We start from the raw sequence: 18,174 nt of genomic DNA, 5'->3' as shown, positions 1-18,174 counted from the left end.
TTTCAGAGTTAGTAGAAAGGCCTTTTTAGTGTCCTACGTTTTCATAACTTTGACCTTAATTGCCTACCGTCTGTAAGCTGTTAGTGTCTTAAAGACCGTTCCACAGGTGCATGTTCATTAAATTGTTTATGGTTCATTGTACAAGCAAAGGAAACATTGTTTAAACCCTTTACAATGAAGATCTGTGAAGTTATTTGTATTTTTACAAATTATCTTTGAAAGACAGGGTCCTGAAAAGGGGACGTTTCTTTTTTTGCTGAGATTATTTCACGTACTTTGCAATTGTTTAGACTAGTTTGTGCATGATTTTATATTGTACTACATAATTGATATAGCATAAACTACTTTGATACGCATAAGTGGGAAGTGAATATAAGCACTGAAAAAAAGTGGGTATACGGCGTGTACCTGTGTATATCACCAACTACACTACTGCACACAAGAGGATCTCATAGCATGTGTGACATTGTAGTGTCCAAAGATGGGTTGACAGAAAATGCCTTCTTCCAGGTGGAGAACTACAGTACATCAAGTCATGCCTCTTCTGGTGGTTGCGTCATTTCTTTGCATACTTTCCATGGAAGCTTGCATCGCTGCATGCTTCAAAATAAGTACACATTCGAGAAGTGACCTCCGTGCTCCGTTTTGCAGACTTTGATTTGGACTCATACTCTGAGCCTCCCATGCTCCACTTTGTGTGGTAGTATACATTTTAAGAAAGACCCTGTGTGACTGAATAGTAAGTAAAAATCATGGACAATGTCAAATGTAACAAACATCTTATACTTACACCTAAAACAAAATATTCCATATATTGTTATTATTCTTTTTTTGCCTTATTATTATTTTCATTTTTTTGCCTTATTAAAGGAATGATGAGAACTGAGGAAGTCCTAATATGCATGCCGTGTTTTTGATCTGTACAGCAACTCAGAAATATGTGAGCCAAAACATAAATATGGGAGGGCAGTGACAAATGTAATGCAAGTCACAAATACATAAATGCAAACCACAAAAGTAATCTGTTGAGTCACAAATGTTGTCACATTCACGAAAACATATTTGACAACTGTTGTGTTCGCAAAGTAGCAAACATAGTATGTTTGTAAAGGGTGCCGTGTTAATCCAAAAAATATCTTGCATTTATTTGCAAATCATCATTTGTTGACTCATTTGCTTTTGGATCATGACATATGTTTGTAAAACGATATGGGAATATTTACAGACTGTGCTATTTATTTACAAGTTGCATTTTATATTTGCACAACACATTTTTTGTGTTTTCTATATACAGTATATATATAAATCTCCACACCGACGCCACACACACACACACACACACACACACACACACACACACACACACACACACACACACACACACACACACACACACACACACACACACACACACACACACACACACACACACACACACACACACACACACACACACACACACACACACACACACACACACAATGTGAACTCATTGTTTTTACATAGAAGTGTCGTGTCTTTGGCTATGCCAGATTATGTGATATGACATGCTATTCTATAAAACAATTTCTCCGTAATTAATATCACCTGATTGAGCTAATCATGTAAATGGAATTAACTAGAGAGTCGGGCACCATGAAATAATATTTATAGAGCTGTTATCTTCCGAATAAACTCTTAAAGACCTAGTAATATTTTACATCCATAGCAGTCAACATTAATCTTCATCTTATTTCAGTCTCATCTGAAAGTTGTAAATTCTTGGATATCTGCAAGAACCCTGGCTAACAATTTGAATCAGCAATACAAAATTGGGTTTAAATATTTATTTACTAAAAACTTAACTGATCACACAGAATTCACATACCCACAATTAATCATAACTTGATTACAAATTACGTCATAAAGGAAAACGTCCCTAGCGTGCGGAACAGATGACAACTTGTTACACAAAGGAAAAGGGGCTGGGTTGGAGTGAAAGAGCGGGAGACTGAGGAACAAAGAAAAAAAAGATGTGCTATCGTAAATACAGTAGCACATGCATTCTAAATTTGCATTCTAAATTTACCGCCCATTTGGAAAAGGAAAATGCAATAAATATTTACTCTGAGCTGCGCTTCAGTAGGTTGGTGGTAGAAGGAAGGCCGTGTTGCCAAACCGAGTCCTCTGTCCTTTGAAGAATGTCTCTGGTTGTCAATTGGATACGTTGTAGTAACGTCATCGTGTGACAGACGGGATACTCTGTCTGTTCCTTCCTAACCTGCGTTTGCAGCTGCGGTCGCTAACTTAACAGCTAGGAGGTATCACTTCTGTAGTGAATAAGAGTTCAAAAATTCATAACATTCGCAACCAAAGCTCATGCTGAAGTTAGCTTTGTTCTGTAGTTATTATCTGAACCATTCTGACATAGGACAGTCACCCCCGTGTCCTCGGAACAGGAAGTTATGTTGTCGTCAAGGCTTTATATAGGAAGGGAGAAAAGGGGTGTGTGTCATAGAATACCTCTGTCGCTTCACATGGGCGGGCCACTGAGTGAGCAGCAATATCTTATGAAAACCCACATCTCACATTTTAGAAGCTAAAATCACATTTCATCCCATGACAAATAATTTCATATTCAAACATTTAAATTGAACCACAATTCCATGTGAATCTGATAACTCTGATGTGTAGACTTTCCACTGTAGAGTTTATGTCATCTTATCATTGTCATTGATGACAACAGAACTGACATCATATTCATTAAGTACCACCGCATATGTTCAATTGTTCGGATTACCCGAATATAGTTAATTTCCCCCCACATTCTGACGTTCCCAGAATCTCTATGCTAACCAAGGGTTTTGCAAATGTAACCTCAGTAGGGTAGAGAGGAAAAAGGGGGGAAGAGGTATTTATGACTGTCATAAACCTACCAGGCCAACATCATGACAGAAGCATACTGGGGTTAGCTTGACTCACAGAGAGACAGGCTCATTTCTTCCATCCATTCAGTGTTTCCTTGTGAATTACAGGGAATTCCTGGATTTCCATCAGTTCAAAAAGTCTATAATTTAGCTTTCACTTGTCTTTAGCAAATAAATTATACCAGACATCAGCTAACTAGCTTGTTTTTGTACTTGGGTCCAGGATCGGCAGGAAAACTCATTTAGACTGGGGTTATATTCATTACGGCAAACATTATTATTATTATTATTATTGCTAAATACTGCAAAATTGAAACACTTGTCCCCTAATCCCCCCGTCCCCAAAACATGTGTAAATATTGGACTATAACTTCTGCCTTCCTGTATTATACTTATGCTAAAATTAATGTTTATTCTATTTTACTGAGCCATTTACTTTATGTTCTTATTCTTATATTTAATTTTTTCTAATTGCTGTTGCATTGTTGAGTAGGAACCTGCAAGTAAGCATTTAGCTGGACAGTGTATACCATGTGCATCCTGTACGACTAATACAACTATTTTGCAATGGAAAACTATTCTTATTGGAGGACAACTTTAGGTAGTCCCTCCCTGTTTCAGTAAGGTTGTTTTTCTCTGTTTAATGCTCAATGAATACGACTCCGGTTTCTCAACACAACATTATTACACAATACTGACAACGGATCAGCTCCTACAGAGATATTACTACCTACGGCTGCAAATATTGAGGCGCCTTATTATAATGCTTACCCTATGAAAATGCACAAAATCACAGATTTGGCACATCGTTGCACACATGTTAGGTTACACATCTTAAAATATATTGAGGCAAATACAGACAGTAGCCTACTAATAGCAAAATATAACTAAATTGATTATAATAGTCTACTGCTTCTTTTTTAATGCGGTCATTTCTGTTTTCATTTAAAGCATATTTTTACATGTCGCTTGTTAATATCAATTGCAAATACATTGGCAACTTTGTATAAACCTTTGAAATCTCAGAAATGAATTACTGCACAAAAACACACGTAAGACAGTCTGAAGGAAGATAGAGAGAGAGGGGGGGGGGAAGAGAGGCGAGACATGAAGTGTAGTTGCTTGTTCAACTCTGTCCCTTTCAGTCAGAAAACAAAGACTACACCCTGCTGAGACAGCCCACTTACTCACCTCAGAACAAATATGCTATACCAGATAGCCAACTCTCGCCCACACACTTAACCCTAACCCAAACCAGTCAAAGTAGAGATGCTGTATCAAGCAGAGAGATGGCCAACTCTCGCCCACACACTCACCCCAAGACCACTGTCTGCAGCCAAATGCTGACTTCTGCTCTTTTCAACTACGTTGAGGAGAACAGTCAGTGCTGTTCATAGACATGAACATAATCTTTCATACAGTATGTTTATATGACATCATAAGTACTGTTACATACATTGGGGCAGAAGGGTAGCCTAGTGGTTAGAGTGGTGGACTTGTAACCAAAAGGTTGCAAGTTCAAATCCCCAAGCTGACAAGGTACAAATCTGTCGTTCTGCCCCTGAACAGGCAGTTAACCCACTGTTCCTATGCTGTCATTGAAAATAAGAATTTGTTCTTAACTGACTTGCCTAGTTAAATAACGGTAAAATAAATAAACATACAATCGCTCAACTGCCTTTTGACTACAGCAAACATTACATTTACATTTAAGTCATTTAGCAGACGCTCTTATCCAGAGCGACTTACAAATTGGTGCATTCACCTTATGACATCCAGTGGAACAGTCACTTTACAATAGTGCATCTAAATCTTAAAGGGGGGAATACTTATCCTATCCTAGGTATTCCTTAAAGAGGTGGGGTTTCAGGTGTCTCCGGAAGGTGGTGATTGACTCCGCTGTCCTGGCGTCGTGAGGGAGTTTGTTCCACCATTGGGGGGCCAGAGCAGCGAACAGCTTTGACTGGGCTGAGCGGGAGCTGTACTTCCTCAGTGGTAGGGAGGCGAGCAGGCCAGAGGTGGATGAACGCAGTGCCCTTGTTTGGGTGTAGGGCCTGATCAGAGCCTGGAGGTACTGAGGTGCCGTTCCCCTCACAGCTCCGTAGGCAAGCACCATGGTCTTGTAGCGGATGTGAGCTTCAACTGGAAGCCAGTGGAGAGAACGGAGGAGCGGGGTGACGTGAGAGAACTTGGGAAGGTTGAACACCAGACGGGCTGCGGCGTTCTGGATGAGTTGAAGGGGTTTAATGGCACAGGCAGGGAGCCCAGCCAACAGCGAGTTGCAGTAATCCAGACTGGTGATGACAAGTGCCTGGATTAGGACCTGTGCCGCTTCCTGCGTGAGGCAGGGTCGTACTCTGCGGATGTTGTAGAGCATGAACCTACAGGAACGGGCCACCGCCTTGATATTGGTTGAGAACGACAGGGTGTTGTCCAGGATCACACCAAGGTTCTTAGCGCTCTGGGAGGAGGACACAATGGAGTTGTCAACCGTGATGGCGAGATCATGGAACGGGCAGTCCTTCCCCGGGAGGAAGAGCAGCTCCGTCTTGCCGAGGTTCAGCTTGAGGTGGTGATCCGTCATCCACACTGATATGTCTGCCAGACATGCAGAGATGCGATTCGCCACCTGGTCATCAGATGGGGGAAAGGAGAAGATTAGTTGTGTGTCGTCTGCATAGCAATGATAGGAGAGACCATGTGAGGTTATGACAGAGCCAAGTGACTTGGTGTATAGCGAGAATAGGAGAGGGCCTAGAACAGAGCCCTGGGGGACACCAGTGGTGAGAGCGCGTGGTGAGGAGACAGATTCTCGCCACGCCACCTGGTAGGAGCGACCTGTCAGGTAGGACGCAATCCAGGCGTGGGCCGCGCCGGAGATGCCCAACTCGGAGAGGGTGGAGAGGAGGATCTGATGGTTCACAGTATCGAAGGCAGCCGATAGATCTAGAAGGATGAGAGCAGAGGAGAGAGAGAGTTAGCTTTAGCAGTGCGGAGCGCCTCCGTGATACAGAGGAGAGCAGTCTCAGTTTAATGACTAGTCTTGAAACCTGACTGATTTGGATCAAGAAGGTCATTCAGAGAGAGATAATATAATAATAATAATAATAATATTATTAGATAGATAGCGGGAGAGCTGGCCAAGGACGGCACGTTCAAGAGTTTTGGAGAGAAAAGAAAGAAAAAAAGCAAACAGTATATAAGGTTGAACATCTGGCCTCAGAAATGCTTTTATATTCTCAATGTACATCTGTCTGATGTAGAAGCTATAGGACTAGTAGAAACAGATGAAACCATGGCTGTGTCCAAATATCTGGCTCTGAGGGGTGGTCAGTCCTCTTCTGGCTATGCTGGGTGGAAATTATAAGAGTACATGACCATTAAGGCCAGATCGTTCTTCAAGATGTTCAAACATAAATATTTAGTACTGTGTGTGTGTCTGTGTGTGTGTGAGCCCCTCACTAACAAGCCTATACCTCATCTTTCTTGGAACTCCAGCCCTCCGCATCACTTCAGTTATCAGCAAGGTTAGCCTCTGTTCAGACAAATACAGCCAGCTGTATGCGCTCTATCTCTACAGTATATCACTAACTATTACTGAGATAATGTAAATGTCAATATATAGGTAAAAATGTAAACATGACAGCATTATCTCAATGTACCTGGAGTAGATATGCTATATGGGTGGTAAGAAAATGAAAGCCATCTCAGGTTAACTGAAGTGAGTCAGTATTAATGTTGTATCACTCCCTGTTTTAAAGAGGCATATTAAAATCTCATTTACAGGTTCAGAGGCTAAGTATGTAGAACCCCTCTCATCTCTCCTCTCCTTTGTCTGTCCTCCATCTCTCCTCAATCTCACGCCTCTCCTCTGTTCTCCTAAATGCCCTTGGCTCATACTGAAAGCCTTATCTGGCACACTCATATCCACACACATTCATACTGTGCACGGCCGCACAACTCAGTAGACTTGTAGATGGGGGAACCCCCTCACTCTCCAGCCAGCCCTGTTTGTGGGGTTGTGTGGGTTTGGCATGTCCTGCAGTCATCTCTCTCTGCCTCAGTCTGATGGCGGTCTGGGCCTGGGTGTATTTCAGTGTATTTCTGTGAACCACTGAGGGAGTATGTCTGCTGCCATGGGTGAATACACACAAAGAATGTACCATTTCACTAACATACATATTTCAGTTTTCCTCTGTCTTCAGCAAACATTCAACTCTACTGTTTTCATTGAGTTTCTTAGACTACGTTAGATGAAATGCTAATGTTCAGATCTGGGTCAAATACATACAGTACACAAAGTAGTATGACAAATACTTGAGGTGAACTTGATTTAGCACTTGAGGTGCACTTGATGTCAATTGAAACTAATTGTAAAGTCTACGAAAGTGCTAACTCTGCCCACAGGTGAGTAAAATGAAGCACTTGACATTTATATTACCAATATCTACTGATTTTTCACTTACTGTATCCAATGTTCTCTTTTTATGTCAGTATACATCCCACTGGACAGGAGCGATGAGGGAGTGTGGCGTCTATTTGGAGGTAGAGTTTTCTCATATGTCTTTACTCAGCCCATCTTTGTCCTGTACTGACAACATTAGCACTAGTGTTACACTTCTTTCTAATCAGAAACAAACCCAATCTGAAATCAAAACATGACATTCCTGTGCCTGTCTTACTCTTCCAGATGTGTTATAGATGTGTCCCCACTTTGATAGTAAAACATGTATGTGTGTTCCAGATGTGTACCTGTGTGCAGTGCTCCTCTGCTCCTTGGGACTGCTCTCCATCTTCCTGTTCACGCTGGTCCTCACCTGCCAGTACCTGCACACACGTCATACACTCAAAAAAGGTAAACACACACTCAAAGGTTACAATTTATCTTTCCCGTCACTTGTGTTTCGTAGCCGTGTGTGCTTGGCTTAAAGAAAGAAACAGTATTTCACTGTAATTCTGTACCATCATTGTTTGTTTTTGTAACTTTTATTTAATTAGGAAAGTCAGTTAAGAACTTTTTTTTTCAATGACAGCCTAGGAACAGTGCTGCCTTGTTCAGGGCCAGAACGACAGATTTTTGCCTTGTCAGCTCAGGGATTCAATCTAGCAACCTTTCGGTTACTGGTCCAAAGGTCTAACCACTAGGCTACCTGCTGCCCCCTGTGAGCCCCTAACTCTGACTTCTCTTCTCTACAGCCAGTTATTACCTGGTCAAGTGTCCAGAGAGCTGGTAAGTCTTTACCATTAATTCATAATCTCCATGATCAATAGCTAAAGCTCACATTAATACTGTACACAACTTGGAAGATCATAGATTAATACAATTTATGCAACTTCCAAAGTTACGTCTTTCTAAAATAACTTATATCTTATAAGGGTGATTGACGGTCGTTGCTGCTTAAACACCCACTAATGTTAACCCCTGCTGTTCCTGTGTAACCCCAGCTCTGGAGAGACGGTGACCAGTTCAGTGAGCTCCTCCAGCCTGTCTCCTGGAAACCACAGGAAGGAGAAGAGACACAAAGCATGCAGGAGAGACACACCCAGAGAACCAGAGACACCGCCACACAGAGTAGATAAAGGTACAATACATCTATGTACTCAAGAATGACCTTACAACAGTAGCATTCAAATATAATGACTAGAATGGGGAAACACCTTTAGACCATGGCAATTTGACAATACATTCATGGCTATGTCAAAATTGGCCACCGGTCCGCAACCAGCACAGAACGTTGACCAGAATGGGAATGTCCATTCTAGTATTTCTATGAGAATAGATAGGTAATCCTAGATAAACAAGAACTTAGAATACCTATTACAGTTTTCGACCTAGTAGAAATCAATCATGTTATTCTGTTCCAGTGCCCGTAGCTACAGAGAGACAGAGTCCCAGGAAGCCTCTACGTTTAAAGAGCCAGCCCAGGAGGCCGGTTAGGGTAAGAGCTCCTCTTATTGTTCACCCACACCCTCAGCCCATTACAACACATTAATGTTATATTATTACATTACAGGATTTCTGCCTTCTGAGTCATTTCCTTTATTAATCATTTTCTGAGTTTAATCTATTTTTTACAAATTGTACAAGGTTTACATTTAAAAGCACATTTTCATATATTTTTCAATTGAGTTATTGGGCATAGAAGCTAAGGGAGCTGGTCTCAGAGGGCTGTTGTATGTGTTCTCTACTGTTATTATTGCTGTTCTGTCCTCCTGTTATGAGCCTGCCAATTCTAGTCAATTTTATTGCTTTCCCAAAACAATTATTTATTCAGTCATAAAAAATATTGACCACAACAAAAAAATCAGAGGATCACCAATTATTTTTCAATCTGTCGGTAGCAAAGGGTTGCTCTAATTGGTTGTAATTCACCTGGTCTAAATTTGATTGGCAATGAAGGACCTGAATGAGTCGCTCGCCGCAGATTGCTGATTGGATTAGTGTGACTAGAAAGGGATCTGAGGACATGGGATAGAGGTCCTTTTATACCGAATGATCTACCACTACAGAAAATTCCCCCTCCTTAGATCCCTGTCCAGTTCTTCCACTACACAGTGTTCTCCTGTTATACTAAATGTTATCCTGTTATAAACAAATACCTTCAATGACTGCAAATGATAGGGAGAGAGGTTTTAACTATGTCAACCTTTAACTCTCCTTTTCCACTCCTCTCCTCTCTTCCAGTCGAGCGTCTATGAGGAGGACAGCCTGACTTATGCAGAGTTGGAGCTAGTACGACCCAGGCCTGAAACGCCCTCCTGCTCCACCTCTCCGTCTTCTCTCTCCATCCCCGAGCCTCTAGCCTCCAGCCCTTCCAGCTCTGACACTGTCTACGCCCAGATCCTATTCCGGGAGAAACCGCTGTAGATGTCTTATTTAACCAGGAAACAACTTTGAGTTTGAAAACATATTTTTGTGTAGGCGACCTGGCAAGATACAGTACATAGACTCATCGTATCTTTGGCACTGCCTTTTGGCCATTGATGTGCGCCAATAGACTGTGTTAGCCTGCTGAGCCAAAGTTTTGGCACAAGCTACAAACCTTCAAGGTTTCAGACAGAGTTCATTGAAAAGAAATTAAACAAACCCATTATTATTTCAAAGCACTCAACGAGATAAACAAGAAAAATCTGCTTCACACCTTGACTCTATTGATGAAATATCTATGTGGTTTTGTGTGTTGTTTAGTGTGCTAATATCTAGGTGGTTTTGTCTAGGTGCCAGATTATCTGTGTTAGAGATGTGTGTAAAATAATTGTATATAATTTCTGCATTCAACAATGCTAGAAATTGTATATGCTAGCTACTGTATATCATTACCTTGCAAACATATTGGCAAAACAACACGTTAGCTCAGGCAGAAAGCATTGGAACTTTAATGTTGAAATGTGTAAATAGGCTACTAATGTATGTAATGATTGTGGAGATGTTTCATATATACATTGCTTTATACATAATTTTAGAACTGAATTTAACCTGACATATGATACGGTCCTTCTTTTCATATTAGTTTCCCATTTCAATAAACTGTTTGAGTTCGTAAACAACTGTCCATGGCCTTAAGACCCTCTTGAGCATATAGACCCACATCTACATCAGGGTAATCAGGAAAATATTTGGCAGAAAATCTAAGGCTAACACTAGAAATAGCTTATAGACACAGAGATCTCACGGGACAGAAAGACAGACATCTCACTAAAGCACAACAGCACTCCTCATTTTCAGTCTATGTTCTAGATTTTCAACAACACACCCCAGTCATAAACACCACAGACATAAACAAATGTGACTCATCCCGGAGGTAGGAGGTTCCATGCTCTACTGCCCACCAGGGGTGAAGGAGGAGGCCATTTTGTGAAGGTCAGATTGTGAAGGATGGATGGAGTGATGGGATGGATGGAGAGAATGAGAGAGAGAAAGGGGGGCAGAGAGTGGGAATAGAGATATGAAGGAGGAGGAGGTGGAGTCAGTGACTGGGATGAACCCTCTAATGGGAACATTTATTCAAATTAAACAAATTGTAATCACGCTTAATAATTAGCTTTACAGTGCACTATAATTGGGTTAAACTACAAGATGGTTCTGCCTAGGTGCTATAATTTATTTGATTTAATTATTCTGAGGAACCCAACGGTGTGGCGTTTAATATCATAAAGCCAGTGGAGGAGAGAGAACGGCCATGGACTGTTGTCTCTGAGAAGGTCATAGCTGGCTCTATAGGAGAGTTATGGGACTATTTTCCAGTCTATTAAGCCACTCCACTTAGCACAATTAGCATCACGCTCAAAGGTTAAAGACAGAGCCCAGCAAACCAAAATGAGTTCTGTAAAAGTTCCCAGAACATTCGCTAGGTTGAGGCAAATATTCTCATAACAATAGTGTTTGTATAAAACATTCACCTTACGTGTAAGAACTTTCCCAATACAAAATGTAGTCTGTTCTTTAAAAGGTTCCCAGAATGTTTCATTGGGTTGTGGGAACAGTCTGGTGGGAACATTGTGGTGACATCACAAAATATATTTTCGCCAAAACACCAAAACTGTTCAGTTGTGTGGATGATTATACAATGTTTCTTTTAGGGTGCAAAAAAAACATTTACCTGATGTTACAAGAATGCTCTCAGAATATTGTTCTTATGGTCTTTAATAGTTGCAAGAACTTTCCCAGAACACATTTTTTTATGTTCTTTCAAATTTCCTAAAACATTTATTTAGGTTTTGGGAACATTGTGGGGATATGCCAAGATATTTGTTCCTATAACACTAAAACTGTCCAGTTGTGCTGACAGTCAGACATTTGTTTCACGGTGCACAAAACATCCCTTTGAGGTTGCAAGAATGTTAACAGAACAGCCGTTCTGAGTACTTCAACGTTTCCCAGAATATTTCATTAGGATGTGGGAACAGTGGGTACATGACACTACATAGGTTCCGAAAATCTGTCCAGTTGTGATGACATGCTTACAATGTTCGTATCAGGGAGCACAAAACATTCCCTCAATGTTTATAGAATGTTTCCAGAATGATTAAAATCTAGTTGTCCCCAGTCAATGTGTTCATGTTCATATGTTATCTTACTGTTGAGGAAGTTAGTTGTACAACAATCTATGCACAAACACAAATGGCAATTATTTGGAATCACATGACAATTTATCTGAAATGTTATTGTACAAACATAGTTTTACCATATTTTGTTGACCGACCCCAGGAGCATTGGAATGTTATCCCTGGAATCAATCCACTGAGCCACTGGGACTAACACAAATATAAAGCTGTTTACACCTTTACTCTGACTTCCAGGTTGTGGTCTTTGTCTTTACAAAAGTGACGATGACTAAATGTAGAAAAATAAGTATTGTCTATTATTTCTTGAGGTTTAAATAGATGTGAATATGTACTAAGACATATAGCCATAGTTTGGGTTATGATTTAAGGATTTCAGTACAAAGGGAAATCCACTAGAAACATTAGGATCCTGGTGGCGAAGCTGACTAAGTAGCCTGCAGATCGCAGGTTCAAATCTGTCTTTAAAAAAGATAGCTATGTTTGGACAATATTCGAATAAAATATAATGATGTAAGAAGACTGAAATGCCATTTCTTTAAAAGTTTGGAAACTTCATATAATAATGTTACATTACACATCAATATTAGCAGAACGTTGCAGCAATGTTATACAGTAGGTGTTTCGTATGTCATCTCAATTAATGTTAGTGGGATGTTCCAGTAATGTCAGAACTAATTTAATGGAATCCAGACAAGATTTCTGAAGAATGTTTAGGGAACGTTATTGGAACAATCATGTCATAACGTCACACTATCACTTCATGAGAGCACTGTGGGAATATTCCCTGCTTCTTGTTATGGGTGTTTTTAATCTCAATCAATATTAGCAGAATGTTCCAGTAATGTTTTCTCAGAACCATTTCTATTGCATTCACATTTTGTTGCGGCAATATGTTCTAAAATTATTACTGGTACATTGTGTTATTACATTAAATTACCTGGAAACCTAATGAGAACGTTTGGGGAATGTTCTGTGGTTACAGATGTTGTGCACAACATTTTACTGAACGTTAGGAATATCAAGGATATTTAATTTAAAATATTTTCTGAAGAAAAAAACATTTTGCTATGAAAAACATTCTATTGAATGTTTTTGGGATGCTACTGTATCATCATAGTGTTAGATAAAATCCTAAATAGAACTGTAATGGGTGGGTGTTGGTGGCAGGGAAGTCAGGCGGAGGAGAACGAACTTGGTATAAACAGAGTCGTTTAATAACTGCTCACAAAACTACAAAGAACCAAATATACAAAATAATAAAAGTGGGTACATAACCCGTCGCACACCAAAGCATAACTTGCACATAACATACAATCAAACAATCTCCGACAAGGACATGAGGGGAAACAGAGGGTTGAATACACAACATGTAATTGATGGGATTGGAACCAGGTGTGAAGGAAGACAAGACAAAACCAATGGAAAATGAAAAATGGATCAGCGATGGCTAGAAGGTCGGTGGCGTCGACCGCCGAACACCACCCGAACAAGGAGAGGAACTGACTTCGGCGGAAGTCCTTAATAGGCATGTTAGGTAATGTTCTGGGAATGTTCCCAGTTTGCTGGGAGCCCTCCTCTATGGGCGGCCATGGAGCATAGTGATGGAGGGAGAGAGTGGAAAAGACGGAGAGAGAGCTGTGTTTGGGATTTTCCCTCTTAACATGCATCTCTCCCCCTCTCTGTCTAGACAATGCTGGGTTAGAAATCTGGGTCTGAAGCATACCATACTGCTTATAAACAGGCCACTTAACAGGACATTTTGTCAGTGCATGTTTAGTGGCAAATAATCCAAGCTCAGCCTTTTGGTTCTCTGCATACTTCCACATGTAAACAAGTCTGAGATCGTACGACCACAGTTTTTTCTAAATATAATTCTGTTTTGTTTCTATGTAATTGGCTGAAATAAACAATGTCGTATCAACATTGACATTGAACTTCCTGTTTTGACGCTCAGTGTGTGTGTGTTTGTGTCCAAAGCAACTCCAAAAAAAGGATCCAGGACACCACAATAACAGCAAACAGAGTAATTATGATTCAATGCAATTTCTTATATACTGTACAGTGCAGACGGAAACTATTCAGACCCCTTCACTTTTTCCACATTTTGTTACATTACAGCTTTATTCTAAAATGGATTACATAGTTTTTCCCCCCTCCCCAATCTACACACAATACCCCATAATGACAAAGCAAAAACAGTTTTTTATTTTTATTTTGCAAATGAATTAAACATAAAAAATGGAAATATTACATTTACATAAGTATTCAGACCCTTTACTCAGTACTTTTCCTAAGCACTTTAGCAGTGATTACAGCTTTGAGTTTTCTTGGGTATGATGCTACAAGCTTGGCACACCTGTATTTGGGGAGTTCCTCCCCATTCTTCTCTCTAGATCCTCTCAAGCTCTGTCAGATTGGACGGGGAGCTTTAATGCACAGCTATTTTCAGGTCTCTCCAGAGATGTTTGATCGGGTTCAAGTCCGGGCTCTGGCTGGGCCACTCAAGGACAATCAAAGATTAGTCCCGAAGCCACTCCTGCATTGTCTTTGCTGTCTGCTTAGGGTTGTTGTCCTGTTGGAAGGTGAACCTTCTCCCCAGTATGAGGTCCTGAGTGCTCTGGAGCAGGTTTTCATCAAGGATCTCTCTGTACTGTACTCAATTAATCGTTCCCTTGATCCTGACTAGTCTCTTCTGACCAATTTCCCAGTCCATACCACTGAAAAACATCCCCACAGCATGATGCTGCAACCACCATGCATCACTGTCGGGATGGTGCCAGGTTTCCTCCAGATGTGACTCTTGGCATTCATGCCAAATATTTAAATCTCTGTCTTATCAGACCAGAGAATCTTGTTTCTCATGGTCAGAGTCCTTTAGGTGCCTTTTGGCAAACTCCAAGTGGGCTGTCATGTGCCTTTTACTGAGGAGTGGCTTCCGTCTGGCCACTCCACCATAAAGGCCTGATTGGTTCTGGCCTGGTTTAGATCTTATCTGTCGGAAAGTTGTCAGTTTGTTAATTTGTCTCTGTGAATGGTTTGTCCTCTGACAAATCAACTGTAAACATGGTGAAACATGGTGAAGCCCCAAAATTGCCCTTTGCTAGAAGCCTGTGTTTCAGACATAAGGAAGTGGATGGCTGCAAACTTTCTACTTTTAAACTTGGACAAAACAGAGATGCTTGTTTTAGGTCCCAAGAAACAAAGAGATCTTCTGTTGAATCTGACAATTAATCATGATGGTTGTACAGTCGTCTCAAATAAAACTGTAAAGGTCCTCGGCGTTACTCTGGACCCTAATCTCTCCTTTGACGAACATAATCAAGACTGTTTCAAGTACATGTTTTTTTCCATCTATGTAAGATTGCAAAAATCAGAAACTTTCTGTCCAAAAATGATGCAGAAAAAATGTATCCATGCTTTTGTTACTTCTAGGTTAGACTACTGCAATGCTTTACTTTCCGGCTACCCAGATAAAGCACTAAATAAACTTCAGTTAGTGCTAAATACGGCTACTATATTCCTGACTAGAACCAAAAGATTTGATCATATTACTCCAGTGCTAGCCTCCCTACACTGTCTTCCTGTTAAGGCAAGGGCTGATTTCAAGGTTTTACTGCTAACCTACAAAGCATTACATGGGCTTGTCCCTACCTATCTTTCTGATTTGGTCCTGCCGTACATACCTGCATGTACACTACGGTCACAAGATGCAGGCCCCCTAATTGTCCCTAGAATTTCTAAGCAAACAGCTGGAGGCAGGGCTTTCTCCTATGGAGCTCCATTTTTATGGAATGGTCTACCTACCCATGTGAGAGACGCAGACTCAACCTTTAAGTCTTTACTGAAGACTCATCTCTACAGTGGGTCATATGATTGAGTGTAGTCTGGCCTAGGAGTGTGAAGGGGAACGGAAAGACTCTGGAGCAACGAACCGCCCTTGCTGTCTGTGCCTGACCGGTTCCCCTCTCTCCACTGGGATTATCTGCCTCTAACCCTATTACAGGGGCTGAGTCACTGGCTTACTGGTGCTCTTTCATGCCGTCCCTAGGAGGGGTGCATCACTTGAGTAGGTTGAGTCATTGACATGTTCTTCCTGTCTGGGTTGGCGCCCCCCCCTTTGATTGTGCCGTGGCGGAGATCTTTGTGGGCTATACTCGGCCTTGTCTCAGGATGGTAAGTTGGTGGTTGACGATATCCCTCTAGTGATGTGGGGGCTATGCTTTGGCAAAGTGGGTGGGGTTATATCCTTCCTGTTTGGCCCTGTCCGGTGGTATCATCGGATGGGGCCTAGTGTCTCCTGACCCCTCCTGTTTCAGCCTCCAGTATTTATGCTGCAGTAGTTTATGTGTCGGGGGGCTAGGTTCAGTTTGTTATATCTGGAGTACTTCTCCTGTTTTATCCGGTGTCCTGTGTGAATTTAAGTATGCTCTATCTAAATCTCTCTTTCTCTCTTTCTTTCTCTCTCTCGGATCAGAGCAGAAAACAAAACATAAAAAACTTAAATCCACTCGTAGTGACGAGGACAGACTGGAGACTCGACCATTAACTGTAGGTTGCCTCGGGAAGGCACCGACCGTAGCAGACTCAGACACCTGCTCATACGCAGCATCTGAAGGAGACAAGACAGGGCGAGACAAAGACACAGCACAGCACAGCGAACATCATACAAGGATCCGACAAGGACAGAAGTGGAAAACAAGGGGAGAAATAGGGACTCTAATCAGAAGACAAAATAGGGAACAGGTGTGAAAAGACTAAATGAGTGAGTTAGGAGAATGAGGAACAGCTGGGAGCAGGAACGGAACGATAGAGAGAGGAGAGAGAGGGAGGGGGAGAGAGAGGGATAGAAAAAGGGAACGAACCTAATAAGACCAGCAGGGGGAAACGAACAGAAGGGAAAGCATAATGACAAGACAATATATGACAAAACATGACATCGGAGCTCTACGGACAATTCCTTTGACCTTATGGCTTGTTTTCTGCTCTGACATGCATACATTTACCATAGCTGGTCTCAATCAAGTTGTAGAAACAAATTGAATTACCACAGGTGGACCCAATCAAGTTGTAGAAACATCTCAAGGATGATCAATTGTAACAGGACGAAACTGAGCTCAATTTTGAGTGTCATAGCAAAGGGTCTGAATGCTTATGTAAATAGATAAATCATATATTTGCACAAATATATAAAAACCTGCTTTCGCTCTGTCCTTATTGGGTATTGTGTGCAGATTCTTGAGACTTTTTAAATTTAATCCATTGTTGAATAAGTGAAAGGGTCGGAATAATTCCCGAATGCACTGTAAACAGATACATTCACAATTAAATAATCGGGCTTCATCAACAAAATACCTAAAAGTTACTACTATAAAGTACATTGAAATGTACGATCTGTATATAGGTTGAAACCACATGATTCATTGATCTGTTCCTTCCATGTCATGTGTTAATCTTGTAATAAGGTCCAGTGTAAATAGTTTGTAAACACTCAAAAAGTAAATCCTGATCCTCCCTCTCTCCATTTCCTCCCTGTGCCTGGAGACTTTGAGAGAGAGAACATCTCTCTACGATTGGAGTGTGGTGGTCGGTCTGGAGGTGAGGCAGGGGCTGGTGAGAGTGCACATGTGCAGTGGAATAAGAGGTTCCGGAAGTGTAGGCTGGGTTTTGGTGTATTGTTGGTTGTATAGAACTCACGCACGCACCCACCCATGCACGCACATGCACACACACCACACCCATGCATGCACGCAGGCACCCACACACAAACAGATACACCCAACTGCTCCTTCCCCATCACTCACAGGTCCAGGTGAAGACTCTACCCCAGCCATCTCCAACCAGCAGAGTAGCATGTGTCCTGTAAACACAGAGGCATACATTGAATAGTTTATCATAGCTGTGTGTGCATCAAGGCTAACTAAAAAAGGGACACCCCGCAAAAAACAATCCCGCAACCGGGTTCACAGAGTCGTTGAGCAATTCTTACAAGAATAGGGGACAGCAGCACAATCTGAGGAGTTAAGTATTTTCCAAAACTATTTTGAGCTGGAATAAATGCTGCATTTATTTACAATGACCAACACAATTCCAGTCAATAAAAGACGATTGTAAGAAACGCACATGAATGTACAGTGGCTTGCGAAAGTATTTACCCCCTTGGCATTTTTCCTATTTTATTGCCTTACAACCTGGAATTACAATG

At 41.2% G+C, this 18,174-nt stretch overlaps 2 protein-coding genes across 3 annotated transcripts in view; one reads left to right on the top strand and one right to left on the bottom strand.

The window, feature by feature from the left end:
• The window catches only part of LOC124038083 (V-set and transmembrane domain-containing protein 4-like), a 38,138-nt gene extending 25,724 nt beyond the window's left edge, over window positions 1-12,414 (top strand). Inside the window, exons 3-8 of one of the 2 annotated variants that reach the window (XM_046353522.1) lie at window positions 7,401-7,451; window positions 7,651-7,761; window positions 8,103-8,136; window positions 8,352-8,488; window positions 8,772-8,845; window positions 9,592-12,414. In XM_046353522.1, the coding sequence (XP_046209478.1) occupies window positions 7,401-7,451; window positions 7,651-7,761; window positions 8,103-8,136; window positions 8,352-8,488; window positions 8,772-8,845; window positions 9,592-9,774 (590 nt within the window). In that variant the 3' untranslated portion in view covers window positions 9,775-12,414. The remainder of the gene's footprint in view (window positions 1-7,400; window positions 7,452-7,650; window positions 7,762-8,102; window positions 8,137-8,351; window positions 8,489-8,771; window positions 8,846-9,591) is intronic. The other variant, XM_046353521.1, reaches the window with a different exon arrangement.
• wdfy4 (WDFY family member 4) overlaps window positions 7,677-18,174 on the bottom strand; it is a 250,546-nt gene continuing 240,048 nt past the window's right edge. The window contains exons 65-66 of the mRNA XM_046353518.1: window positions 17,774-17,829; window positions 7,677-7,733 (exon numbers count right to left, since the gene is read on the bottom strand). Of these exons, the coding sequence (XP_046209474.1) occupies window positions 7,720-7,733; window positions 17,774-17,829 (70 nt within the window). The 3' untranslated portion in view covers window positions 7,677-7,719. The remainder of the gene's footprint in view (window positions 7,734-17,773; window positions 17,830-18,174) is intronic.

Source organism: Oncorhynchus gorbuscha, linkage group LG06, assembly GCF_021184085.1.
Source record: "Oncorhynchus gorbuscha isolate QuinsamMale2020 ecotype Even-year linkage group LG06, OgorEven_v1.0, whole genome shotgun sequence".
Taxonomy (NCBI): Eukaryota; Metazoa; Chordata; class Actinopteri; order Salmoniformes; family Salmonidae; genus Oncorhynchus; species Oncorhynchus gorbuscha.
The sequence above is the reverse complement of the archived record's forward strand: the minus strand, read 5'-3'. Positions and strand labels throughout refer to the sequence as shown.